The sequence below is a fragment of the Odocoileus virginianus genome, chromosome 3, assembly GCF_023699985.2.
Source record: "Odocoileus virginianus isolate 20LAN1187 ecotype Illinois chromosome 3, Ovbor_1.2, whole genome shotgun sequence".
Taxonomy (NCBI): domain Eukaryota; kingdom Metazoa; phylum Chordata; class Mammalia; order Artiodactyla; family Cervidae; genus Odocoileus; species Odocoileus virginianus.
This window is the reverse complement of record NC_069676.1, coordinates 47,073,318-47,100,240: the sequence shown is the minus strand read 5'-3', so window position 1 is coordinate 47,100,240 and position 26,923 is coordinate 47,073,318. Positions and strand designations below refer to the sequence as shown.

At 44.0% G+C, this 26,923-nt stretch overlaps 1 protein-coding gene across 11 annotated transcripts in view; it reads left to right on the top strand.

Moving 5' to 3' along the window:
- The window catches only part of SIL1 (SIL1 nucleotide exchange factor), a 246,115-nt gene that overhangs the window by 50,401 nt on the left and 168,791 nt on the right, over nucleotides 1–26,923 (top strand). For 9 of the 11 annotated variants that reach the window (XM_070465454.1, XM_070465455.1, XM_020908409.2 and 6 more), the window contains 2 exons: nucleotides 9,168–9,282; nucleotides 16,681–16,816. In XM_070465454.1, coding sequence (XP_070321555.1) covers nucleotides 9,178–9,282; nucleotides 16,681–16,816 — 241 coding nt within the window. In that variant the 5' untranslated portion in view covers nucleotides 9,168–9,177. Of the gene's footprint in view, nucleotides 1–5,101; nucleotides 5,149–7,899; nucleotides 8,783–9,167; nucleotides 9,283–16,680; nucleotides 16,817–26,923 lie in introns of those variants that run through there. The other 2 variants (XM_020908406.2, XM_070465452.1) reach the window with 2 other exon arrangements.

The window sequence follows — 26,923 nt, the reverse complement described above, 5'->3', positions numbered from 1 at the left end:
CTCCAGACTTCATTGGACCTACTCACCATTTCCAAATATACTACCCTTGTGCCTCTAGTTCTTTTTTAGAAGGCCCCTCTGGCTGTCTCAATGCCAAATCCAGTGGCTTTTCTCATCCTCATTCTGACTGACCTCTTGACTGTTGCCCACAACTTGATTTTTCTCAGGATTCTCTCCTCTTTTGATCTGTATAATTCTGCACTAATCTTAATGTTTTTCATCTTGTCCCCTGGATTGCTCTTCTTTCTTTTCCTAACCTCCAGGCATGGCTGGAAAACTCTTCTTGGCCCATTATTCCTTTCTCTGTAAGTTTTCTCCCTAATAGAAGGACTCATTGCTTTGATTGTCACTTCTGGATGATGGCACCAAAATTCTTCTCTTGCTCTAGTCCTATCTACCTCTTTGTCTTCAACAGGCATGAAGTTGCCAGAGCCTTCCTGGATGCAATGACAAGCCCATGCCTAAAGGCATTGAACTCTGCTTATTCTGTGTGTAGATATTGATTGTTAGCAGGCCAAATGAAGACTGAGTCTTAAGCTTTCTTCTAGCATTAGATTCTTTGAAGACTGGGGCTGAATAGGATAGGTCTGGAGAGGGCCGGGCTGGGCTCCATTTTATTCAGTCACTCTACTTGTCACTTGATTTCTTTTTGATGGAGCCACTATCTTTTGTCTATGGGATTGCAGTTTTTGGCTAATATGCTTAGCTACCTTAGAAAATCTTTTTAAATAGAAATACTGTAGATTTACAATGTTGCTTTAATTTCACATATACAGCAAAGTGATTCAGTTATACATTTCTATCTATCCGTTTTCAGATTCCTTTTCATTACAGGTTGTTACAAAATATTGAGGCCTTCCCTAGTGGCTCAGATTGTAAAGAATCTGCCTGCAGGAGTGCAGGAGACCCAGGTTTGATCCCTGTATTGGGAAGATCCCCTGGAGAAAGGCATGGCAACCCACTCCAGTATTCTTCCCTGGAGAATCCCCATGAACAGAGGAGCCTGGCGGGCTATAGTCCACGGGATTGCACAGAATTGGACATGACTGAGGTGACTTAGCACACACAGGATACTGAGTATATTTCCCTGTACTGTATGGTAGGTACTTGTTGGTTATCTATTTTATATGTAGTAGCAACTTAGTTACCTTCTTGAAGATTTGTTCTCTTCAAGTAGGGTAGGAATGGGCTTGGTCATGTCCCCTTCATTTTGGAGTACAGAGTATTGAGAAGGGGCTAGGAATGCCCCTTCCTGTTTCATCCTGTCCTGTGTTGTCTGCTTTCCAGAGCTGCAGTCCCAGCTGGGCCTGTGGAGCCCTTCTTGGCTCCATGTGCTCTCTGGCAGGGCCAACACCTATTTCTGTGTTGCCGCTGGAAAGGCTTCACTAGGTCCCTCTGTTGCAGGCTTTGCCAGCACGTTTTGGCCTTGTAACTTTTCTCTGGTCAGGCAGAGGCTTAGGTCCATTGTGAACTTTCTACCCTCCAGTAGCTTCATCTAATCACTTTACTTTTAGGGTGCCTTGGATTTTATTGAGAGCAGTCCCTGTTTGCTTGGCCTCAGGCATGACTTCAGTATTTGGGGCGCACACTGTTGCCATTACACAAATGGTCAGTGGCTTAAGGATGTTCCAAGTCCAGCTTGCTACCAGTTACGGTTTAGACTGGGGTTAGAAGCCACATTTCTTTTGCAGTTCAAAAGCTCTTTTCATTTAATTGCTGTCTACCTCCTGACTTTCTGCTTAATTTATGTCTTAGAGGAAAAGCCTGTTTGCCTGACCTCTTCAAACTTACTTCTCTTGTCCTTCAAATTAGTCTTGAAAAATCCATTTCTTTTCCTAAGCCTTTGCACGTTGTTCTCCCTTGTCAGGGCTCTCCTTTCGGTGTTCTCTCTGCATTGTTTTTTCAGCTTCTTATTTGTTTGCCTAAATTAGATGGTGAGCTTCTGTTTGTGGAGAGGTGATTGTGTGTGTGTGTGCATGTATGAGTTTGTGTAGCACACAAATAGTAATAAATGTGTTTGTGGGAAGAGCTCATCCTCTTTCAGTTTGTAAAGCAGAAGACTGTTTTATAGCCGTTCCTGCAAATGAAAGTTCTCCATGATGGTGGCCTGGCTCTCTGGGCAGTAATATGCTGGGAAAAGCACTGAGTGGGCTAGGTCTGCCTCAGCTCTCAGCAGAGAATTGGCTTGAGTCTTGCCATTTTTAGCTGTAGGGCTCCTCCTTTGAACATCTGTTTCCTTCACCTCCTGAGAGTAGATACCCAACAAAAGGCCTCGGTCCTAAATTTTGAGATGTAGGGTCAGCTAGAGGTTATGTCGATCCAGCAGGAGGCAGGAGCTGTGGAGAGTGTTTCAAGGGTGCCTGACCTGGCTCTGGCTGCCTGTGGGTCCAGGGGCAAGTCTTCATCCTCAATCTAATGATGGTGTGATAACGAGTTACCAGGTGCTATACCACATACTTTCCATGCATTGTTTTGTTTAATCCTCCCTAATATTGTTTGAAGTAGGAGCTTTAGTTATGCCCATTTTATAGGCAAAGAAACTGAGGCCTACTGAAGTGTGTGATCTAACCATGATCACATAGTTAGAAATTGGCAGAGCCAAGACTTGGCTTTACGTGTCTGACTCTAAATTCATGTACTTACACTTTCAACCTAATGTTTTAAATCTCTTTGCTTTAATTTCCTTCTTGTAAGATGGAAGTATAAATTCTTGCCCTTTCACTTTTTCCAGACGATTTGGGGAAACAATACATGGACAATATGCTATAGCTTAAGAACCTGGTCATTTTGTAAGATGGAGTTCCTAGCGTGACCAGGCGGGCTGCTGAGGTGGCTTTCCCTGCCAAGAACACTTGTGATGTTTACCCTTTCTCTCTGTGCTCTGGCTCTGCACCTGTAGAGCAGCCAGTGTCCGTGGGGCCTACCAGCCATGTCAGAAGTTTTCAGAGGTCCAACAGTCTCACTCCGTCTTCTCTTGGCTTCCTGCCATCCATCATGGCGTTCTTTTGTTTTCCTTCCTTGAGAGAAGGTAAAAGTTATGGGAAGATTTCATGTTTATGTAGGGCCCAGTTCCCTCCCCATTCCTGTATGAATTGAGGGGAGAATGTGAAGCACCAGGGAGATGTGGGCTGTTGAGTCCAACGGCCTCCTCCCACCTATGCCCTCAGCAGCTACTCCAGGCAGCAGTAAGTTGGCAATACAGATTGCTGAGAGCATCCAACCTCTATTTAAGTAGAAGTACAGACTACAAATGGCCAGTTTTGATAGAAAAATGGACATCTTAAGTACCATATTATCTCTTTTGTCTCAAAGCCCAAGGATATTTAAGGAAAGAGTTACTGGTGGAACACTGAAATACTTCCCTCTTTCTTGGACTGAATTGATGGTATTGTAAGTCAGAAGAAGGCCTTAAATGTAAAGATGTAGTTCTGTCTTTTGAGAGTTAGGGATGATGGGAAGGTTTGTTACAGAGTGTACAGGAGCAGATGATGAGGTGAACCCAGGATTAGTGGGTGGCAAGTGATTTGGGAAGGGTACTAACCTCAGGCCACTCAGGCCACACTGTGCCTCAGTGGGATTCTGTGACTTTGGCTTTAGTTATGTCATGGCCTGAGGTTTTCTTTTGCTGCTGCCACTGCCTATGTTCCTGCTTGTGATGGTGGAACCAAACTGTGGGCTACTTCTTTCCTTTCTCCCAGCCTCCATGTAAAGCCCAGGGAAAACTTGCCTACTTGCCCTCCAGTTGCCACTTCTTAAATAAAGACGAAGGCCAGGTGGACACAGTTGGAGGCCAGGCCTTAAGAGGACAGAAGATACCATTACCCATGTCTGCATGCTGCAGAGTTTGCAGTTGTTTTCTGGGTACCCTTGCAAAGCCTGGGAAATTGTCTCACCCCTTTCTCCCAGCCTCACTGCTCCTAGGCCTTCCCAGGCATGCCACCCCCCAACCCCTGGCCCCATCATGTTCTCTCTCTCTGAGTCATGGAAAAACATAGGGAGGCAATGAATAGGTCAGTTGTGCAGTCCACATGGAATTATTGTGGGAGAGATAAAGGATCCATTTGGAAATCGATCTCTTATCCTTGGTATTGGCAGAAAATGCTTCTGAGGTGTTTGTGTGTGTGCAGGAGATGGAGGTGGTAGGGAGCCCTGTGGGAGCTGCCATTTCTCTTGTACCCACCGCCCTCCAGTCCCACTCCAGGAGGTGAGGACGCTGCTGTTTATACATTAGCTGCCGCCACCTCTTCTTTCTCAGTCCCTTCTGGGCCTCCTCCTGCTCATTTGTCTTTTTTGCCCTTGGTTTCATTCTCATTTATCTCTTCCTCCTCATTTTTCCCCCAGCGTCAGTTCCAAGTGTGTAACGATGGCTGTAAGAAGGGAGCTTGTAATTCTCTCTGTGTGTATATGCAGATACACATGAACAGTCTCGTGTAGGGGAAGGGAAGTCTTTTGGGAGAAACCTTTTCTGTCTTAATGTATGTTGTCGTGCTAGTGCTGTTAGCCCACTGCTTCCATTTTTTATTCCTCTTTTCTCCACAGCCAAGGATGCAGAAATAAAAAAGGTATGGGATATTATATGTCCTTTGGGACCCATCTTCCCTGGATCTTTCTAGACTTCTCATTCTTGATTGCCTCTGCCCATTGTTCATCCTCACTGAGCCTTGCACCCCACTCCCCTGCACCCCTAGGCATGGCCAGGCACCTGTCCAGAACCTAGTGCTGTGCTGTGAACTCACTCTGTGTCTTTCAGTGTGATTGGTGCCCTAGGGAGCCAGGTTGCTGGGGAAAACTCATGTGGCATTTAGCCATTCCATTTTGTCTACAAAAAAAGAGGGCAGAAACTGGCAGAAAGCAAAGGCTTTTGCTGCTGGGTGAGTTTAGCAGCTATTTTTAGCTCCTAAGCCTTTGCTTTTCCATTTGGCTGTGCTTTTTTAGCACAGTGTCATTCCAGCAGGGCTGTTTTCCTTCATGGCTCCAGATGTCCTTAGGGAAAGTTCCTGTCTGCCCCTGAGAAGGTGTGGGCTGGGCACGGGGTAATAACTTCTGATTGTGGGTTCAGGCAGAGCCTTGGGCTCCGCTGCAGTCTTGTCACAGGACCAGTTTATTGAGGTGGAACATGGAGCGTGGCAGGAATAGGAAAGAGAAAAGGTAAAATACCATACTCTCTAGAGGTGTTTCCCCTATAATTAATTCAGTTAGGAATTTATTGAGTAAACTGCCTAATGAGGTGTATTGGGGCTGAATGATCAACTTGCAAACCTTTAATAAGGATCTTGGACTGATACTGACAGGTTCTGAAGTTTTCTAAGGTGTTTTTTTTCCCCCCCAGATTGATTTATTTGGCTGCCCCAGGTTCTAGTTGCAGCATGCAAGATCTTTTAGTTGCAGCATACAGGCTCTTTAGTTCTGCCTTGTGAACTGTTAGCTGTGGCATGTGGAGATGGAGCTGCCTGACAAGGGGTTGAACCCAGGCCCCCTGCATTGGGAGTGTGGAGTCTTAGCCACTGGACCACCAGGGAACTCCCTCTAAGGTTTTTTTTTTTTTTAAGTTTATTATTGTTATTATTTTTTCTTTCTGCCTTTCTTTCTGGGGCCATTTGCCTGTTTGGGTTAAGTTGTTTTGACTTCCTCTCTAGTTTACTGACCAAAATTTTTTCACTACTTCAATTTGCCTATTCTTGATATTTCACTTAAGTAGAACCATACAACATCTATTTTTTTCTGTCTAGTTCATTCCATTTAGCATAATATTTTTAAGGTTCATTAATGCTGAAGCATGTATCAGAATTTCATTTTTTATGACTTATATGTTCCATTGTATGTACCACATTTGAAAATAATCTGTTGAATACCTAAGTTATTTCTACTTTTTTGGCTGTTGTCAATAATGATACTATCAACATTCATATGGAGGTACCTGTTTGAGTCAATGTTTTGGAACTTTTAGGTGGAGTATATACCTGGGGTGGAATTGCTGCATCACATATATAGTAGTTCTATATTTAACTTTTTGAGGAATTGCCACACTGTCCCACAGCAACTGCACCATTTTACATTCCCACCAGCATTGTACTAGGGTTTTAGTTTCTCCACATCCTCATTAATATTTGTTACTGTCTCTCTTTTTTTTAAAATAAATTTTAGCCATAATGGTGGATATAAAATGGTACACTGTTTCATTGTGGCTTTGATTTGCATTTCCTTAGTGATTAATGATGAGAATCCTTTCATGTCCTTATTGGCCTGTGTATATCTTCTTTGGAGAAATGTCTATTCAAGTTTTTTGCCCATTTAAATTTTTGTTGTTGAGTTATAGGTGTTATTTATATATTCTGGATTATAAATCATTATAAGATAGAAGACTTACAAATATTTTTCTAATTTTTTGAGTTGTCTTTTCACTTTCCTTATAATGTCATTTGAGACACAAAATTAAAACTTAATTTTGAAGGAGTTCTGTTTGTTTTTTCATTTATCGTCTGTGCTTTGGTTATTATATTTAAGAAACTATTGCCAAATCTGAGGTTATGAAGATTTTCCCTATGTTTTTCCTGAGAATTTTATCTCTTAATACATTTTGAGTTACTTTTTATATATGATATAAGGGAAGAGTCTACTTCATTCTTTTGCACTTGGATATCCAGTTGTTCCAGGGCAGTTTGTTGGAGAGACTGCCCATTGAATTGTCTAGATAACATTGTTGAAAATCAATTTATTGCACATGTAATTATTTCTGGGCTCTCAGTTCTGTTCCATTGGTCTGTATATCTGTCCTTACACTTACACAACAGTGTTTTTTTCTTTTTTCCCCACAGTGTTTTAATCATTGTAGCTTTGTAGTAAGTTTTGAAATCAGGAAATGTGAGTCCTCCAACTTTGTTCTTCTTTTTCAGTATTGGGATTTTTTTTTTTTTGGCGAAGGTTGGGAATCTTAAATTCCCCAAACAAGGATTGAACAGTGAAAGTGTCATGTCCTAACCACTGGACTGTGAGCAAACTCCTATCAGGATTTTGATAGGGATTGCATTGAATCTGAATATTGCTCTGGGTAATACTGCCGTCTTAACGATATTAAGCCTCCAATCTGTGAACAAGAGATATCCTTTTATCCTTGTATCATTTAAAGTTTAACAGCCATGAGGGCCTGCACTTTGGTTTGTTTGATTGTCTGAAAAGTGATGTGAAGGCTTTATGACTTGAGAATATTGAATTTTGCTGTTTTAGGGGATGCTGATGGTATTTGCCTTCAGGTATAACAGTAGATATGGTTTAGAAGTGAATGGTTAACCATTAGGGACTATAACCATTTAGGGACTATATAATCTGTGACCATTTAAGGACTCTCCTGGTGGTCCAGTGCCTAAGACTCTGCACTTCCAATGCAGGGGTCTAGGGTTCGATCCCTGGTCAGGAAACTGGATCCCGCATGCTGCAATGAAGATCTAATATCCTGTATGGTGCAGCTAAGACCAGGCAGTCAAATAAATACAAAAATGTTTTAAAAAAGTGAATGGTTATAAAGGCTATGTGAACTTGGGCCTGTGTCCGTTCAGACACAGATCATTTGGTTAGTTTCCTTCTTTCTGCACCATAGCCAATACCACCCTGTGCAACCTGATAACAACCTGGATAATGAAGAAGGAAGGGACAGGGCTATTATATTAGGTTGGAACAAACATAATTGAGTTTTTCCATTGTTGAAATTTGCTATTTGATATTGGAATACCGGCTTAATATGGTTATGTTATACATCATTTTAATGCACATTTCTTTATGTTTTTTTTACTAATGACTTATTCCTGCTGTTTATTTTATATTTAATTTGGACTGTAAATTTGAGTGTTTTTCTTTTTTGAGTTCAAAATGAGTCGTAAAGCAGCAGAGACAATTCACAACATTAACAATGCATTTGGCCCAGGAACTGCTAACGAATGTACAGTGCAGTGGTGGTTCAAGAAGTTTTGCAAGGGAGACTAGAACCTTGAAGATGAGGAGCATAGTGGATGACCATTGGAAGTTGACATTGACCAATTGAGAGCAATCATCAGAGCTGATCCTCTTAAAACTTACATGAGAAGTTGCCAAAAAACTCAGCATTGACCATTCTACGGTCATTTCACATTTGACGCAAATTGGAGAGGTGAAAAAGCTTGATAAGTGGGTACCTCATGAACTGACGGAAAATAAAAGAAATCATCGTTTTGAAGTGTCGTCTTCTCTTATTCTATGCAACAATGCACCATTTCTCAATCAGATTGTGACTTGTGACAAAAAGTGGATTTTATACAACAACCAGCTCAGTGGTTGGGCTGAGAAGAAGCTCCAAAGCACTTTCCAAGGCCAAACTTGCACCACAAAAAGGTCCTGGTTACTGTTTGGTGGTCTGCTGCCATCTGATCCACTACAGCTTTCTGAATCCTGGCGAAACTGTTACATCTGAGAAGTATGCTCAGCAATTTGATGAGATGCATGGAAAACTTCAATGCTTACAGCTGGCATTAGTCAACAGAAAGGGTCCAGTTTTTCTCCATGACAATGCCTGATTGCATGTTGCACAACCAGTGCTTCAAAAGTTGAATGAATTGGACTATGAAATTTTGCCTCATCCTCCATATTCACCTGACCTCTCGCCAACCAACTCCTAGTTTAAGCATCTTGACAACTTTTTGCAAGGAAGACTCTTCCACAACCAGCAGGAGGCAGAAAATACTTTTCAAGAGTTTGTCAAATCCCAAAGCATGGATTTTTACACTACAGGAATAAACCAGCTTATTTCTCATTGGTAAAAATGTGTTGATTGTAAAGGTACCTATTTTGATTAATAAAGATATGTTTGAGCCTACTTATAATGATTTAAAATTCACGATCTGAAACTGCAGTTACTTTTGCATCAACCTAAATAGCTCGTGCAAGGGTCCTGGGTGACTGCAGTTTCAGCCAAGGCCTCTTTCCTTGTATGGGGGAATGGAGGCTTACTTTAGGTTGTTCTATGTCTGGGGTAGGAGATCTGTGACACCTCTATTCCAGAAATGTCTGACATCATCTGAAATGTTTGACATCTGTGAAAAAAGTGACATCGTAGGAATCACTGTGTTGGGGCAGGCAGGGAGGGGTGTCAGGCACCAGCTTCCTATTGACCTTCTATCTTCTGTGTTTACATTCCTCAGGCCTCTAACTATGCCTCACCAGGGCCTGCTCCTTTTTAGGATGGCTCCTCTGTGCATGCTGCTCGGTATGCTGATGGTTTCCTGCTTCAACTTCTGCCTCTGTCATAAGAACTCAGTAAGTATTTTCTCACAAGTAGAGGGATCTTTGGGGTCCAAGAAAGTCTCCATGCCACCAGGGCTGCTGTGGGAGTTTCTTATAGGAATGTGACCAGTGCTGGGTCACGGAATGTGTGCACTTCTTCCCCTATCCCTTAGTCCTCTGGCCTCTGTTTAAAGCTTATGACACATTTTCTCTTTGGGGAGAAGATGGTGATGATGATAATGATGTAATAACAATGATGATAATGATAAGCTTATCATGTACCAAGTATTATCAGTTAAGTCACTCAGTCATGCCCAACTCTTTGCAACCCCATGGACTGCAGCATGCCAGGCTTCCCTGTCCATCACCAATTCCTGGAGCTTGCTCAAACTGATGTCCATTAGTTGGTGATGCCATCCAACCATCTTGAATCCTCTGTGTCCCCTTCTCCTCCTGCTTCAATCTTCCCCGGCCTCAGGGTCCTTTCCAATGAGTCAGTTCTTCGCATCAGTTGGCCAAAGTACTGAAGCTTCAGCGTCAGTATTGGTCCTTCCAGTGAATGTTCAGGACTGATTTCCTTTAGGATTGACCGGTTTGATCTCCTTGCAGTCCAAGGGACTCTCAAGAGTCTTCTCCAGCACCACAATTCAAAAGCATCATTTCTTCAACACTCAGACTTCTTTATGGTCCAGCTCGCACAGCCGTACACATCTACTGAAAAAACCATAGCTTTGACTATACGAACCCTTGTCAGTAAAATAATGTCTGTCCTTTTTAATATGCTATCTAGGTTTGTCATAGCTTTTCTTCCAAGGAGCAAGTGTCTTTTAATTTCATGGCTGCAGTCACCATCTGCAGTGATTTTTGGAGCCCAGGAAAATAAAGTCTGTCACTGTTTCCATTGTTTCCCCATCTATTTGCCATGAAGTGTTCGGACTGGATGTCATTATGTTTATTTTCTGAGTGTTGAGTTTTAAGCCAGCTTTTTCACTCTTTTCTTTCACTTTCATCAAGAGTTCTGCCATAAGGGTGGTGTCATCTGTGTATCTGAGGTTATTGATATTTCTCCTGGTAATCTTGATTCCAGCTTATGCTTCATCCAGCCTGGCATTTCACATGATGTACTCTGCACGTAAGTTAAATAAGCAGGGCGACAATATACAGCCTTGACGTATTCCTTTCCCAATTTGGAACCAGTCTGTTGTTCCATGTCCTGTTCTGTTGCTTCTTGACCTGCATGCAGATTTCTCAGGAGGCAGGTGAGGTGGTCTGGTATTCCCACCTCTTTAAGTATTTTCCACAAGTTTGTTGTGATCCACACAGTCAAAGGCTTTAGCATAGTCAATGAAGCAGAAGTAGATGTTTCTCTGGAATTCTCTTGCTTTTTCTATGATCCAACCAAGCATTGTATTGTGTGCTTTTATATGTGTATCCTCACTTAATCCCACCAACAACCCCTGCTAAGACAACTGAACTTATTATCCTCATCTTGAGAAGGAGGAGAACTAAGAGATACTAAGTAACTTGGCCAACATTATAAAGCTAGTTTGTAGCATAGCTGAGGAGGTCAGGATTTTCCCCAAGGACTGGGTACTGGTGTGGTGAGCACCAAGACTGCTTCTTCTTCTACTCCCCTCTTCGGTTTCTGTGTCCTCTTTCCCCCTGTCCTTTTTTGCATGTTCTTTATAGTCTCCTTTTCATTAACCCAGACCTCATTACTGAGGTTTCTGTCATTGACAAAGGCAGGGGCAGAATGCCTGAGAAGGCCCTAAGCTTGGTCTGGCTGCAGGGTGTCCTGGCCCCATTTCCCTGGCCTGCCCCAGCAAAGCCTGCCCTTGACCAGCTCCCAGTTTCCTCTCTTTCCTCTTCCATGAAATGCCCTTACTGTCAACTCTCTGACAGTTTTACCCTCCCCTGGCCACCTTCCCCAACCCCAGGGGTCCTACTTAAATGTTGGGTAAAGTGCTGGAGGCTTTGGAACTGGAAGGCCTTGAAGTGCAAATGACAATTGTGATGAATTTAATAGCAATTCAGCTCAGCTAAGGTTCACCTCTGGCTCATGGCAAACTTCCACCTTCCCTCTGAAGTCATTTGTTTTCTCTCTGCCTTTTTCCCTACTTTGTGGAGCAGGAGAGAATGTACAGTTAGGAGTCACGAATCCTTTTGAGCTTTTAATATTCTTTGACTAAGATCTTGTTGCTGTCATTTTTCTGGTCTCCTCTTCAAGGACAGTAAGACTGGAATCTCATTGGCTCCAGAGGGTGGGACTGGCCACAGCATGAAGTTCGGGCTGGCTCTAACATAGCTGGCCCAGAAAAGCACCCAAGTTTCCTGAGGGATTAGGGCTGTGTCCCCTTTAGCCTGCAGCTCTTGAGGATCTGGGTACTCCCCATCATGAGCTTTAGCAGATGCACAATTAACAAAAGCATGCTGATGAATTTACTTAACGACCGTGTGTTAGTAAGTCCCTTTTGGATAATAGTTCAACCAAATAGATGAGCTTTCAGAGCCATAATTATTCTGGCCCATTTATATTAGCTCTATTGAACCTAGTCTCAGAAAAAAGTTAATACTGACTTTTATCAGCAGAAGCTGCTTTTATCCTTATGTCTGTCCCTAAGCTGTATCCATTTGTCATAATCTTTCATCATGTGCTAACTACAAGTAGGAATTGAAGCATCTTTTCTCTCACACCATAAAAATTGCTGCCCTGATGGCATTTAAAATCCAAATTATGCAGCCAGCCACCTTCACAACAGTGAAAATGGGTGGTGGGGGAGATGGGAGTGGTCATGATCCTTTGTTCAGTGCCTGGAGTCCAGACAGATGCTCCTGGTGACCTGGAATTGTTCTCCCCAAGGGCATTTGTTACAGGTTAATGGCCACCCAGCAAAGGTTGGCTGTGTGTATCAGGATATGATCTGGAGCCATCCTTCCTTCCTGTCTCCTGTTGTGGCGCCTCTCTGGGGCGTCACTTCTAAGGAGCAGTGTGAATGCTAAAGGGATGTATTGTGTGGTATACTCACCTTCAAGAGATGGTAGAAGATGAGTGGGATAGTGGAACCCAGTATAAAGGAGCACAGAGCCTTAGTAAGCTCTCTTTTGCCTCCCACTTTGGCAGTTTGACCATTTCTGAGTTTTGTTTCCTCATGTGTAAAACAGGGTTGTTAAAACAGGCACCTCCCTCTTAAATTTTAGTGTAGATTAAATGTGATTATGTATATAAAGCACCTAGAATTGAGACTGGCACTGTATGGCTAATGGATGGTCAGTAAATGTCAGCTGTTATTTTTTAGTATGGGGTGGCTGCTTCCATTGTTTAATTTATGGCTCTGTCAGCCAGGCTCCTATCCGAAAATGTTGCGCCCTCAGTCTGTCTCTGTCACAACAGCAATCCACCTACCCTGAGAGGTTCATTTATTCTGTTGGATCTTGAAGGCTTTGGTCTTTAAAAATCTCTTATTCAGTTGCAAGTGTAAGGAAGCATATCATGGTAAGCTGTTGTCAGTTAACACCTTAGCTGGGATTTCTTGCCATTTCAGAGGAAATTGGTATTTACAGTATTGATGGCAGAGAGAAGAGAGAATTCAGCATTGAAAGGAGCCCTGAAAAGCCAACTGAGAGGGCACCAGAGCATGAGATTTACTTCAGAGCTGACCATGGGCTGGCTGGCCTCCCTCACCTCTCGGTCTTTGTCTCTTGTTTTGGACCCTGCTAGAACAGAGGGAGGGTCATCCCTTTCTCTGCAACTGTGTTTCTCACCTTGTCCAATAAAGGGCAGGGGCTGTGCTGGTAAATGTGCTGGGGTGATCTCATCCACCCCCCCCCACCCCACCCCCCGCCGCCGGCTTGCTTCCCTTAGCATCCAAGGCACAACCGATAGAACACTTGACTAAGAACAGAAACATAGAAGTGAATCAGGATTCAGGCAGTCCTGGACTTAAATCTCTGCTCTTCTCTCTGCAGTGTGGTTTTGCACAGATCCTGTGTTTGTAAAATGGAATTAAAAGTGTGTGTTTCATAGGTGAAACTTGGACAAGTTGTGTGGCATGGAAGGCACTTTAGACCAGTGCCGGGCATATGGGTAGGGGTTTCATAAACGGTAGCTGCTGTTTTCCTTAACTCCATCTCCGTGATGCTGCTTTTCCTGAAAACCTTTTCTGGAATTCCACCTTCGAGGTGACTGTCTAGCCTGTAGTATGTTTGTGTGACCAAGCCTCCCTCAGTGCTTGCTGAATTCACTCAGAGCCAGATTTGGTGATCAGAGTGAGTTGATCAGACAGATGAGCACCAAATTTATGTCACTTCTACTAAAAACAGGTGAACTGTAAAATAATGGCAGATTGTGAGAGAGAGAGTGTGTATGCGTGTGTAGCTTAAAATATGGTTCAAAGATGATACCAAAAGGAAACTTAAAAAAATATTTTGAGCAGTGATGGGATTGTTGGGAAAAGGGGCTTTCCTGAGGCTTCAGGTATGTGTCTCAGTGGTTCATATCTTGTTGTAATCCTTCTTCTTGAACCTACTCTGTTAGTCTCATTAAAGATCTAGGGAAAAGGGCTTTCTTAGCCTCTACTCATCGAAATGAACGCTAGCCTTGCCTGGATTTTGAAGGGTCATATTTTCATCATCACCATTACCCTTGCCTCTTTCTTTCTTCTTCTCTTGATGTTGAGGATTTGGTTAGTTGATTACAGTTATACCTGCTAGGAGTTAACCTGGCTAATAGATACACTAAAGCAAGAGTTGTAAAGCTTAGAGATGTTTAGTTTGACCCTGTTTGTGTTCTAAAAGTAAGAAATATCACAGAAAAATATGGATTTCTGTTTCTTACCAAGTTGAATGCCTTCACGGCAGTGGCAACTGAGTAACAGCTATGTTTCTTGGTCAGGACAGGAGGACTCCAGTTTTCACAGTTCCACTACTCCTAGTTGTTTTTACACTGGGCACACAGCACATTTACTTCCGTCCCTGCCTGGCTTCTGGAGGCATTTAATCCACATACTTCAGAGGTAAATATTACTAATGGTCTTCTAGCCCTGTGGTCTAGTGTATGGCACTTTTGACAGAGACTGACCAGCATGGCTGGGCCCTGGAGTATATAGGTTCCAGGTACTTAGTGGACAAGGTGGTCTTTGTTCTGGAGTTTGGAGCTAGTTCCTGGCTGCCAGCAAACTCTTTGGGCTTGTCTCCAAAACATACACCTGCCTGTAGGAGGAAGCACTTTTTTCATTCCTTTGTTGTATGATTACAAACTAAGCCTTGGGCTGGGCAAGGGGTATATACAGTGGTGAAAAAGACTGACACAGTGCCTGCCCTCAGGAAACTCAGCTGTTGGAAGTGTGATGTTCATGCTCTCAAAATGTAGGGAGCCTCCTGCCAGTCTGTCTTCTCATTAGTCTCACACACTCCTACTCTTCTGTTGCTAGTTTTTCTTTTGAGCTCAGATTTGTGCGGACTGCAAATTGAAAGGGTAGGAGGAGTTTGAGGGACCAGGTTGCACAGGTGACCACAACCCAAACCTGACCTGCCGAGTGAAGCCATTTTGTGTAGCCCCTGCTGGATGTCACAGCACAGACTCATCTGACTTGCCGCTACATGACTCCCTTGACGAGTAATAGGTGTAATGGCTACTGTGCAACCAGGGCTAGTGGTGTACAGGGTGATACTTCTTCTGACATATGAGTGAGATGTTATTTCCTCTTTATAAATGTAGAAACTGAAGCTTAAAAGTGAAGTAACTTTTCCTGGAGTCAAAAGCAACTTGGAATTGAACTTTGGGTTACCTGAAGGAGAGTTTCAGTTTTAAACCACAATTCTATCATCCGTGGGTGTTGTTACTTGTAACATGATTTAAGGACCTCTTCTTGTCCAAGCTGACTCATTTGAAAAGACCCTGATGCTGGAAAAGATTGAGGGCAGGAGGAGAAGGGGACGACAGAGGATGAGATGGTTGGATGGCATCACTGACTCAATGGACATGGGTTTGGGTAAACTCCGAGAGTTGGTGATGGACAGGGAGGCCTGGCGTGCTGCGGTTCATGGGGTCGCAAAGAGTCAGAGACAACTGAGCGACTGAACTGAACTGATCTTGTCCAAGATAATTTTCCTTACTGGTGCTTAAGACGATCTGAAATTCTTCCATCTGAATCTCATGTTTTTATTTCTTGTTAAAATGTAAAAATCCTTGGAGGGGCTTTACATATTGTCATCATCAACACCTTAACCCCTTAATCTTTCCTCTGTCAGCTAGTTAAAAATCAGGACCTAAGGGACCCAGGGAGGTTCCTGTCTGGACCTGGGGCACTGCTTGAAAGAGATGGCATTGTTACCTCCCATGTAGGATTAAAGTTGCTTGGGAGACCAAAATGAGATCTACCTAAAGTACCTAGCACAAGTTTGAGTTCATAGGAGGAATCCATGAAAAATACTCTTAGGGGAAGAATTGGGAGGTGGGGAAAAAGTGATGGCAGGGGAGGTGGGAGTGCTGAAATAATCTTCCAGTGTGCTAATGTGGGTTCTTCTTTGCCCTCCCAGATGTAATTTCTCAGAGCTCTGGAACCCTCTGGTTCCAGTTTCCTGAGGCCTTACTGCTTTTTTATACACAAACAGGTTTAAAAATGGGACAGGAAGGATGGGAGGCTGGGAAGGAATAAGATTAATAATACTTTGTATTTATATTACATCTTTCTCTCCTGAGCTCAAAGTGCTCAACAGACACCATCTCATTAATCCTCCATATTCACCCTGGGGTGGAAGGAAACAGGTTTTAGGAAGAGGTTTCCAGCCTGGGCATCTTCCTCCTTTAGCCCAGCTGGACTTGTGCCTTCCCACTTGCACCCCTCCCTCCATGGATTGGAATGTCCCAAGAGGTCATGTATGCCCCATAGGTACCCTGGGGAATTAAGGTACCCAGGCCCTTAGTCTGCCCTGCTGGGTGGCTTAGGAATTAATTGGGCTTTAGCTACCAGCTTTTGTACATCTGAGCTGACCGTTTGAGGCCTTACTGTTCTATTCAGTTGTATGCTTTTTCTTTTATAAATATCTTTAGTTTTTAATTTTAAGAATAATAGGAATTTTAAACATCAAACAGTATAGGAGCTTATCAAGTAGAAAATCTCCTGTTGTCTCATTTTGTCAACCCCTCTCCCCAGTATGTTGCCTGAAACCCCTCACGATAGTGTGGAACCTTCTGGACTTTTTAAACAGTGCATATACAAAAGTGCCATATACACACAGCACATGCTGTGTTAATTTAATCATATCACCTCAGCTGTACTGGTTCTGAGACTCATCTTATGAAAGGGCCGAACATGGCTAGGGAGGGCAGGAAATGCAAGGAGGAGGAGAGTGTACTCCCCAGGCCGTTTTATTTTTGCTTGCTTGCTACCCAGCTGTGGTGGTTCATGCCCTGTTTTCCTTTCTCTGAAGGAATTTGCACTGACCAACCCAGAGAAGAGCAGCACCAAAGAAACAGAGAGAAAGGAAACCATAGCAGAGGAGGAACTGGAACCCAAGATTTTGGAGGTGTTTCACCCAACCCATGAGTGGCAGGCACTTCGTCCAGGTACCAAGCCCAGCCCTGTCTCCAGGAAACACACTTGAAATTCAAAATTTGCATGTTCTTTGTCCACATAGGGCTGTTTTGAAAGAGCAGCCCCTCTCTGGCTTCCTCGGAGGGGAGTAGTGGTGGCTGCTGCTGCAGGACTCAGGGACCTTCATGTTCCAGAACAGAGACTGCTGCATCTGAGTGCCCTGGAAGGCAGGGAGGTAGTGGGTGGCCGAGCTTTCTGAGCACGTGATTAAAAACTTTCTTTCCTTGCACTTCTGAGGCGCAGGAGAGGCAGTGACATGTGCCTCACTCTGCAAATGCTATTTTGGGCTCTGTTGCTCGGCTCAGTGCTGCTGAAATATTGTTCATGGGAGAGTCCTGAGCACCGGTGCAGGGTAGGAGTTTTCTATTGTTAAAGGAGCCTGTGGTGCCAAGAAACAGGGGCTGATCCTGGCGTGGTTTTTGAACAGAGCATCCTCAGAAGGGACAACTTTCGAACCCTTTTATGGCCCTGGGCCCAGGGATTAAAATAATAATGAAATAAGCCAGCAGTTGTGGTGTTTACCATATTCAGATAGTGTGCTAGGTGCTTCATGTGCATAAGCTTGTTCAGTCTTCACAATAGTAAGAGCTATTATTGTCTTACTTTCAGAGAAAACATTGAGGCTCAGAGAGAGTAGGTGACATGACCTATGTCATTCAGTTAACTTGTCCAATGTCATTGACCCCAGCCTGGACTCACCTTCCTCCCACTTGTCCTTGGCTGGAGCCCGACTGGGCCAATTCTCAGGAATAGGCTTTGTGTTCTGCACTGTTGCAGTGGGATGACAAGCCCTGGCAGCTGCCAGAGCATAGTTTCATCAACTCCTTGCTGATATTCATCACTGTGTTCTCACTGCTGCATTGCTGCTGTGCTGGGCAGGGGCAGCATTTGCACTGCCAGCCAACTTTCTGATAGCAATATCGCCCCTGTTGGGCTTAAGTGCAGGTAGTTACTGCCACAGAAAAGTGATGAACCACCAGGGAAACCAAGTAGGTGCTAATGGTGTTGGGTAGAGGCAGATTTTAGGGGCAGAGGTACTGGGCTCAGCAAATTCAACTTCTGGCTGCTTTCCTCCACCTTCCCTGAGAACTGAGCCCCCTGGTCCCTGAGGACTAAAACCAGAGGGACTCTCAGGGTGTGGAAAGTGGAGGCTGTGGGTTATGTTCATTGATTTTATGTAATTAAAAGTGCTTATACCACTTCTGACCAGGCAAGTGCCTGGAGCACATGGAAGTCAGTGTCCCTACCCCTACCCTCTTTTCCTGTAGCACCCTTTGAGGCCTCAGTCCACGTTGCAGATTAAGCCTGAAAGTTCTGACCCAGGGCCCTTGCCCAGCCTCTGGGCAGTGGGTTTGCTGGTAATGGTTAAGCAAAAGAACCTCTCTTTATATCTTTGGGGAGGGAGGGCCAGCGCCTATGTGACAAGGGCAGGCTGAGTGCTTTAAGCGTCTCTTGGAGAGTTAGAGTGGAGTACTAACTTTTACATTTAACTTGTTGCCCCATTGACATCATCCTCTGCTTTCTAGTTTCTTAAGGCTCCTTATAAATTGTTCTGCCCCAAGTTTCCTTGAAGCCACTCCAAAGGCTCGTGAATTGTGTTTGAGCACAGACACTCAGGCCCCACAGCTCTGAGGGCAAAGCAAGTCTACTTCCAGTTGTGCTTGCCCCGTATTCCAAAAGTGTTTTCATTTCACCTACGCTCACCCCCCAGAGCAGGACCAGTGAGGGGAGGAGGGAAGGTGAGAGATTTGTTTTGGCCTCAGGGTTTGATGTGTGATGATTGAGAGGTACTGTCGAGGCAGACAAGACTCTCTTCAAGATGTGCTGTGTGTACATTGAGAAGATTTTTATATGTATGTTTGTTGGTAGGAGATTGACATCTCAGGGGTCTGTATGGATAGCTGGCATTTGCCTTTAATCAGTATATTTAATCCACCATATTCTAAATGCTACCTGGGAACTTCCATCACAGCTACTGAATGGTTAAAAAGGGATGTAACTAGTCCTGGAATGAGTAGATAAATGAGATAGTATAATTTATTAATAATGGTAAAGAGCACAGACTTTAGACTGAGCCAGTCCTGGATTTAGATCCTAAGTTTGCTACTTAGGGGATCTTGGGCAAGTCACTGAATCCCTCAGTTCCCCAATTGGTGATGTGGGAGAAATGTCCTGCCCACCTCCTGCAGAGGCTATTCTGAGGATTTCTAACATGAAGACATAACCCGGTACACAGCAGTTCTGATTTTAAATGGTAAATTCTCTGTGCCACCCCTTAAACTTGATTGTGAAATTGGATGCCAGTGGGTATGCATGAGTGTGTAACCTTCCTGTCCTCTCCGGCTTTAGATGGGGAAGGGTACTTATGGTGACAGGGAAAGACTTCCATGGTCATAGAATATTCTTCTTTCCTTCCAGGATGATTTTTGGTAAGGGAGCGGAATGGGTTAGCACAGCATTTCCTGCGTTAAGAGCTAGGACATGACATAAGAAGATGGTGGAATATCTTTGGGGGGACTTTTAAGAGAATGGCAAAATGGCTAGTTTATGTTGACAGTTACTGGCTTCAGTTCAGTACCTCCTGTCTCCTTAGGTCTCTGAAGGTAGGACCTCATCTGTGCTGTCCTCAGGTCTCCAAGGAGGAATTACTGGGCTACACAGTCTGGGCTCATATGAAGGCAGATATCCTGCCTGCTGTAGCCTGGAGTATCAGAGGACCAACCTGTAACTTCATGAACCTTCCTACCAGGCCAGGTGGGAACTGGGCCCCAGCCACCCTGCCCTGAGCAGCTGCAGGTCACTCCCCTGAAGTCTCCCTGCCTTGTTATTACTGTCAGCATCCTTGCTGTGAGTTACTTGTTCCTAGAAGTGATTTTCCTGTCTCTCTCTCTCTCTCTCTCAGTTTATTTTGGGATCTGTCATACCTTACGGAGGCACAGCAAGCATTTGAGTGTGGATTCAGCATCAGCTGTTCACAAGCAAGCAGAGGAAAGCTGTTTGCTGGCAGGTCCTGTGGGTTCTGGGCAAGGAACTCAGAAATTTGTCCTAAGGCTGAGCACCCATGAACCCCAGGCTTAGTGCCTGTGTACTTGCTATTAGAGAAAACTGGTCACAGCCAGATATGGTGGGCCTTCTGCTCCTTGGGCATTTTCTGTGATCCTACTTTGTGCCAAGGACTATACTGGTAGCCAGAGACAGATAATAGCTCACATTTACTGAGTATCCACTGTGCCAGGCATCTTTTGAGGGTAGGTGCTGTAACTACCCTCATTTTTATAGACAAAATTGAGTCTCAAGAGAAGTGACTTAGCCAAACGACCAAGTGACAGAGACAGAATTCAGATCTAGCTTTGTTTGGCTCTAAGCCTAACCTCTACCACTGTACCATACTGTCTTTCTGGGTAACAGATGAGACATGACCCCTGCCTTCCAGCAGTTCATAGTCTCATAGAGGATACAGAGAGAAAAAAGCATTGCAGTATTTTGAGTGTCCTGGAGAAAGTGCCTGGTGCTCAATGAGGGCACAAATGAGGGTGTGGGGAGGCCAGGCCAGGGCCTTTTCTCTGTTCCTGAGATTTTGGTGGGGCTTTGAGTCAGATTTTATGATGCTAAACCTCCAAACGCACTTTCAGTTCTCTTTTTGAGCTCTGTGGCCTTGTCAGGTTGATGAGAATCTCTGAATCTTAGTTTCCTCATCTGAAGACAGGGATGAAAATACCTACTTCACAGAGATGGTGTGAGACTGAAACAAGATTAACATATGTAAAATGTTTCACACAGGGCCTGGCACGTAGGAAATATTCAATAAATGGCTATAGTTGTCATTTTAAAAATATACCTTTGCTGCTGCCTTCCTTTCCTTGGGACCTGAAGGAAAAGTGGAGGCGATGAGGCTGTCTGAGTAAAGTCCTCTCTTGTTCTGCCTGTTACCCAGTGCTGTACGTTGGTCCCATATGGACTCATGGAAGCTTAGACCTGGGGCTTCTTATTGACCTGAGGTGACTTCCAAGATCTGAAATGCTGTGTGAGAGCGTCTGAAATATTGTCATTAGTACAAAGAGCCACTTGATGGGAGCACGCAGGAAGCCTGTGCAGGAACACATTCATGTGAGGGGGTATAAAAAAAAAATCTAAATCATCAACAACTGATGAGAGCAATCCAAGAATTACAGAGCACCAGCCATCTGGTCAGATCATTTCAGATCTGCATGAGCGATAGGAGGGAATTGAATTTTAAAAACCTCTTTTATGGTAGACCAACTACTCTCTTGCAAGCATTTAAGGGAGGAGTCTGATTTCTTGCAGGCTCTGGACATCTGTCTGAAGGAGCACCTGACTCTGGTCTGGGTGACTGTGGGATTGTCTCTCTGAGGTCTTCTACCCCTTGCAGCTTAGAAGAGGCTGTGTGGTCTTCCAGTCCTCGGATTCCAACTGCATATCCAGTAATTCAATTTAGACACTATCTATCTAGCTGGAGTTAGTGTCAGATCCCAGTTAAAGGACTCAGTCCCACTGCCTCTAATTGAGATGCTAGTCACAAGTCCCAGACCACTGGCCTTGTGACTGACCGGCTATAAATTGGAGATTCCCAAAATTCCCTCCTCAAGTTTACTAGAACAGCTCACAGAACTCAGGAAAACATTTTACTCATGTTTACTGGTTTATTATAAAGGATACAACTCAGAGTAGCCAGGTGTATGAGATGCATAGAAGGTATGGTCTCTAAGGTGTGGAGCTTTCCCGCCTTCTTTGAGTATACTGCCTTCTCAGTACTTCTGAGGTTCACGAATCAGAAGCTGTCAAAAGCCCTCCAGGGGCTTTTGTAGAGTTTTTGTTTTCAGGTGTGATTGATAAAGTCATTGGCCATTGGAGATTGAACTCAATCTCCAGCCCCGCTTCCCTCCCTGAAGGTGGGGCTAAAAGTTCCTAGTGTCTAATCAAGCCTTCATTTTTCTGGTGACCTGCCCCCGTCTTGGAAGTTACCTAATTCTACCCCTGGTCCCTCACAGGAGTCATTTCAGGAACCAAAGATAAAGACCAGATACTAAAAAAAAAAAAAAAAAAAAAAAAACAAACCACAGGCTACGATCGAAGTAGGACTAAGGGGCAAAGCTTTGGTGCCTTCTGCCACCTATCCAGCTCTGTGATTGGGAAGCAGGTAACCCTCCCTTTCTCCCTTAGTCAGGAGGATCTTCTTTATGGGTTATTTCATTCCCCAGGATGGTCCGCAAGAGTATGACCTATGTGTGCCCTGTCATTCGCACATAGGCACACACACACCTCGAGGTCCATGAGCAGTGGGTGAGAGTAGGAGTATTGGTTAAGAGCAGTTCATGCCTCAGCTCCTCTGGCTCATGAGAGTGAGGCAGTTGGGACTTCTTGGCTGCCACCAGGAGCTAATGACCTGAGGGAGGGCTATAGCAGGGGACCTCTCTTGGATGATCTTTCACCCTGGTTCAAGAGCAGTGCTGGAAATGTAGAGCAAGGGCTGGGTAGAGGAAACTGTGTGGTTTTTGTGTGGTTTCTTGGTAATGTGTCTCCTCTCTTGAACACAAGTTGCTGTCTCCAACAATATTTGAGGATGACGTGTTTAACAGAACTTAATCTTTGGTGCTACCTCCTTCTGCACAGTGCCTTCCTCTCCTACTTTGAAACTTTTCAAGTCTTTAGGAGATTTCCTTGAGGACTTCATTTATCCCTTCCCTACCTATACTCGTATCCATCCTCCCCTATTACTGCCACCTCCCTAGCCTTTGTTAAGTGTCTCCACTGTGAGCATCTCCTTTACTGCTCAGAGCATAGCAGGATGCCAGGTCTCTTGAGGCCTGTAGGAGCAGTGTCAGAGGCTCCAAAATACCCTGTACTGGGAGAGAAAATGATAGTGGGCTAGAATACATGCAGTCCCTACCAGGCTCCATAAGGACAGTTTAGAGCTCTTCATTTCAGAGAGACACCATTTCCCATATGTGAACTTCTTCCAGCATGGCTGACCACTGCTCCAATAGCGGCCAAATTGCACACCCTGCTGGCAAAGCAGGTAGAGGCCAGGGCAGGAAGGCCTGTGACCTCCATGGTAGCCACTGCCAAGGCTAGAGGCCACTTTGAGGCTAGCTGGCTGAGCACTGTGCTGTAGAGCTGCCCAGAGCATTTCTACTTGGGCTTTGCCTTTAAGTACAGAAATATGAATGGGGCAGGCCAGGGTCCAGTTTACATTCTATGGACTTGGGGGGTGATAAAGAGCAACTGTTGGATATCCACTTTTTAACAAGCGTTTGTATGCTTGATGCTCACCCTAGGCCCTCGTTTTCCTCTTCTTTTTCCTCCATCTACCTGATCTCTTTGAGGCTTAATAGAGTCCTTAGAGTTGTGCAGCCTCAGCTTTCAAAGATCGAGGACCCCCCCTCCCCCGAAACTGGCTAAAATAAAAGACTTAGACTGGAGTAGGAATAGTGGAAAACTAGTTGCCAAAACTAGTCCCAGCCCTTATACCCAGGGCTTGATTTTAATTCAGAGAATCTCTGTAGCTTCGACTTGCCTTCTTTCTCTCATATTGACCTCACTTGACTAGCTAAGACTGTCTAGGCCATCTCCAAGATTGGGATTAACCAGGGTTGGGAATAGCTCTCAAGGACCAACTTGGAGCTGAAATCAAAGATCCTCTTCCAGAGCTTTTCCCATTCTTAGCTTTATCACAGTACTGGAGGTAGGAATTGATTGATAACTTGAGATAATATTCGATTAGGTCGAGAAGAGGGCAGGTAGGGAGCAGGAATGAAGAGTCGGGATGACATGAACTCTCACTCTAAATGTGAGACTATATTGGTCTAGTTGGAGAGGCAGGGATGTGTAGGAGAAAAACAGGATGGTAGTGGTGCGCTGCATCTCTTCTGTCAGGTAGGGGTGGTGGGAGGAAAGAGAGTTGAAATACAGTAGATCTGACTATGTGAAAATAAGTGTATAGTTTATTCCCTTCAGGACTGTGCTGTGAATGGGAGTTGAGGAAATTAAGATGGGTGATATAAACTCCTGGGCTTTGGGGTTTGAAAATAAGAGGAAGAAGAGAATGAAAATAGTAACTTCAGAGACAGCCATACCAAAAAATTTATTTCTTGTTACATTTGTTGAACTCTTATAATGTTCCAGGTTCAGTGCTTGATGTTGGAGATACCATGATGGGCATTAAACAGAGGCTTGCCTGCTTGGGCTTATGGTGTAAGAAGATCCCAGATGGGAATATAACACTATGAGAATACAGAGGTGTGGCCTTAAGGAACATCTTCCCAGAGGCAGCGTCACTGAAGCTGAATGGAGAGAACTTTTGTGTATGTTGGAAGGCAAAGGGGAAAGGAGGCACTGTTGACAGAGATTTGAAATCCCAGAGAGCAGATCATTGATGAGACAAAGTTGTTTAGGTGGCAGATGGAAAGTCTTGCCCTCATGAATGTGATGAACTTGGGCAAAAACAAGGAAAAGTGGGAGAGATATAGAGGGAGATTGAGGAAGCTTCCAATAGATGTCTGATTATCTGAGTCCAGACAAGGATGAGCCTTTTACCTTGGATGATGCATGAGAAGGGCTTTATTGGGTGCTTAAGGAATGGAGAGGTTAAGAAAGAACCACTGTGAAGAAGCTGTTTAGACAGTCAAGAGGTCAGAACTAAGCATTGCCAAGCATCAGGGTCCAGTTGACATCTGACAGCCAGACTTTGTGGTGGTCTGGGACCGGTGGGTTTGGCCACGTTCTAGAGCAATGTGAGCCCTGGACAGTGAATAGCTGGAGTGTGAGGAGTGATAGGGAGATCATTAAGATTTGTTGGATTGTCTTTGGGATTGATGAGAAAGAGACCTTTGTCTGTCTGACCTATGGGGCAAGCTGGAGAGCATTAGTGGAAGCTTTTCTGAACCTACTCCAACCTCCCCTCTTCTGAAACAGGGATTATCAAGACTCTTAGAAGTGCTCAAGGTCAGAGTTGGGGTGGTTATCCCACTGGTTACTGATTTTCTAGGCACGCGTGAAAATAACCTGAATGAAGCAGAGCTTGTGTACAGGCTCTGTAAGCCTTGTGTTCCTTGTTTTCTGATCAGGCTGGTTTTGTTTCTGTCCATGTTGTGTCTTGCTTTGTTACTTTTCATAGACTAGGAGGTTGTTGATTTTGCCTTATTTCCTATAATATGTTGATTTGAGACAAACAGAGATTGATTTGTATTTTAATTTGTTTAGTTCTCAGAATAGTGTGTTTATGGTTTGTATAATGCAGTTGTTTGAGAGGACAGAATCATTCCTTTGAATTAAAAAGTTTTCAGATTTGATTACCTGTGGCCATAATTGGGCTTCCTTGGTGGCTCAGACAGTACATAATTAGTTTATCTGGGCAGAGGTGATGAGTTTTTATGAGTAGCAATATGATCTTTTTGTCGATTTTTTTTTTTTTTTTTTTGGCCTGGGGGAAAACACTATCCCCATCCCCTACCGAAAGCAGCCCTATAAATATTGCATAAGCATCGTCTTGTTAATCTCCATTCTGTCATCCTGGTTTTGCCAAGTCAGGCTTTTGGATAGAGAATGAGAAAGTTATTTAGTATCTCATGGTCAAGAATGACTGAGGCAGAATAGGACCCAGGACCTCTAGTCTAGCTGATGGGGAAGGGAGGAAAACCAGTGCTTTGGGGGAACCCCCTAGTCCTTGATGCTTTGTGTATGTTATTTATTTTTTTTTTGTATGTGTGTATGTTATTTAAGGGAGACTTCCAGTAATAAAAAAAACAAAAAAACCCAAAAAATACTTCCTGTAAAGAAGTGTTTGTCTCTTCTCTTGGTCTCTTGGAGCCTGTATTTGGCCAATGAAGGGGTCTCAGGTCCCATTGCCCTTCCCAGGATTTTTTTCTTTCTTCTGAAGGTAGAAACTGTAGGATCACTGCTTGAAAGTAGTGCTATTTCCGTCTCTGTGGGAACAAAATAATGTGAATTTTGGAGGCTGTTGGCGTTGAGAGGGGAAATTATTCAAGAGGATGAAGAATTATTCAAACTGCTTCATCTTTGTTTCCTAGGTTAGATCTTAGGGGTCGATCCAGATGTTCCATAAACACAGTGGAGTAAGTAGCCCTGTGTGCAGTGTGATTGGAGGGCTATTAGCTGGCTTTAGATACCGACTGGGTTAGATTGCAGATGGAAAGGCTGGAGGGATTGTTTCCTAAAGACCATTAGCATTTCAACCTTCAATATTTGATCAAAATAGCTAGCTGAGGATACCTTGGAGTTAGATATAAAATGGTTGACTTCAAAGGAGAGGAGCTCTTTCTTGCACAAAGCTGGCAGTAATAAGGGTAGCCAGATGCAATGTCTGATTTACAGGAACCTAAGTGATGGGGTTGGGAGGTGCCCTTTGAGGGGGTGAAGGAAAGTGGGGAGACGTAAGAGAAAGGCAAATCAAAGGAAGGCTGAGTCTTCTTACATGTTTACTGATGTCATTTAACCCTGCTTATGAGTGTAAGTGGAAGTCTTGGCTCTATAGTGACTAAATTTGAACCAAAGTCTCTTTTTCTCTTTCCCTCCCTTTTCATGCTCTCAGCTCTTCCTCCCTCACTGCCTACCCTCTTTGCATTCTTTTCTCCCTTTCTGTAATGGCCTCTACCTGCAGCTGAGAGTCAGGTGGCAGGGGTGGATAGATGGGCGGGTGTGTAGTTGGGGGGAGTATTTTCTCAGTTCTCTCAGCATCAAAGAAATGACTTCTAAGCCAATCCTTTCAGCCATGTATTTCGCTGATTAGCCAGAACAAGAGGAAAAGCACATTAGCATTGCCAGAGAGGGGATTTGGGAAAAATCAAGTCTGTGGAACTGAATGATCTAAAGTCATAATCATTAAGTGCAAATCCTGGAGTGTAGTTAGAGTTCTTCCCAGCCCGACTCCCACAGTTGTGTCCCTTGACGCTCTGCCCTGTGCTACACCAATGAGTTGTGCTTTAACCTTCCCCGAGAACCTAATGCTAAAGAGAAGGCTTGTGTTTCCCATCGTTGGATATCTCTGGACATGACATGGAAAAGAAGTAACCCCCAAAGGTTTCTTTTTTATCCTTTGATTG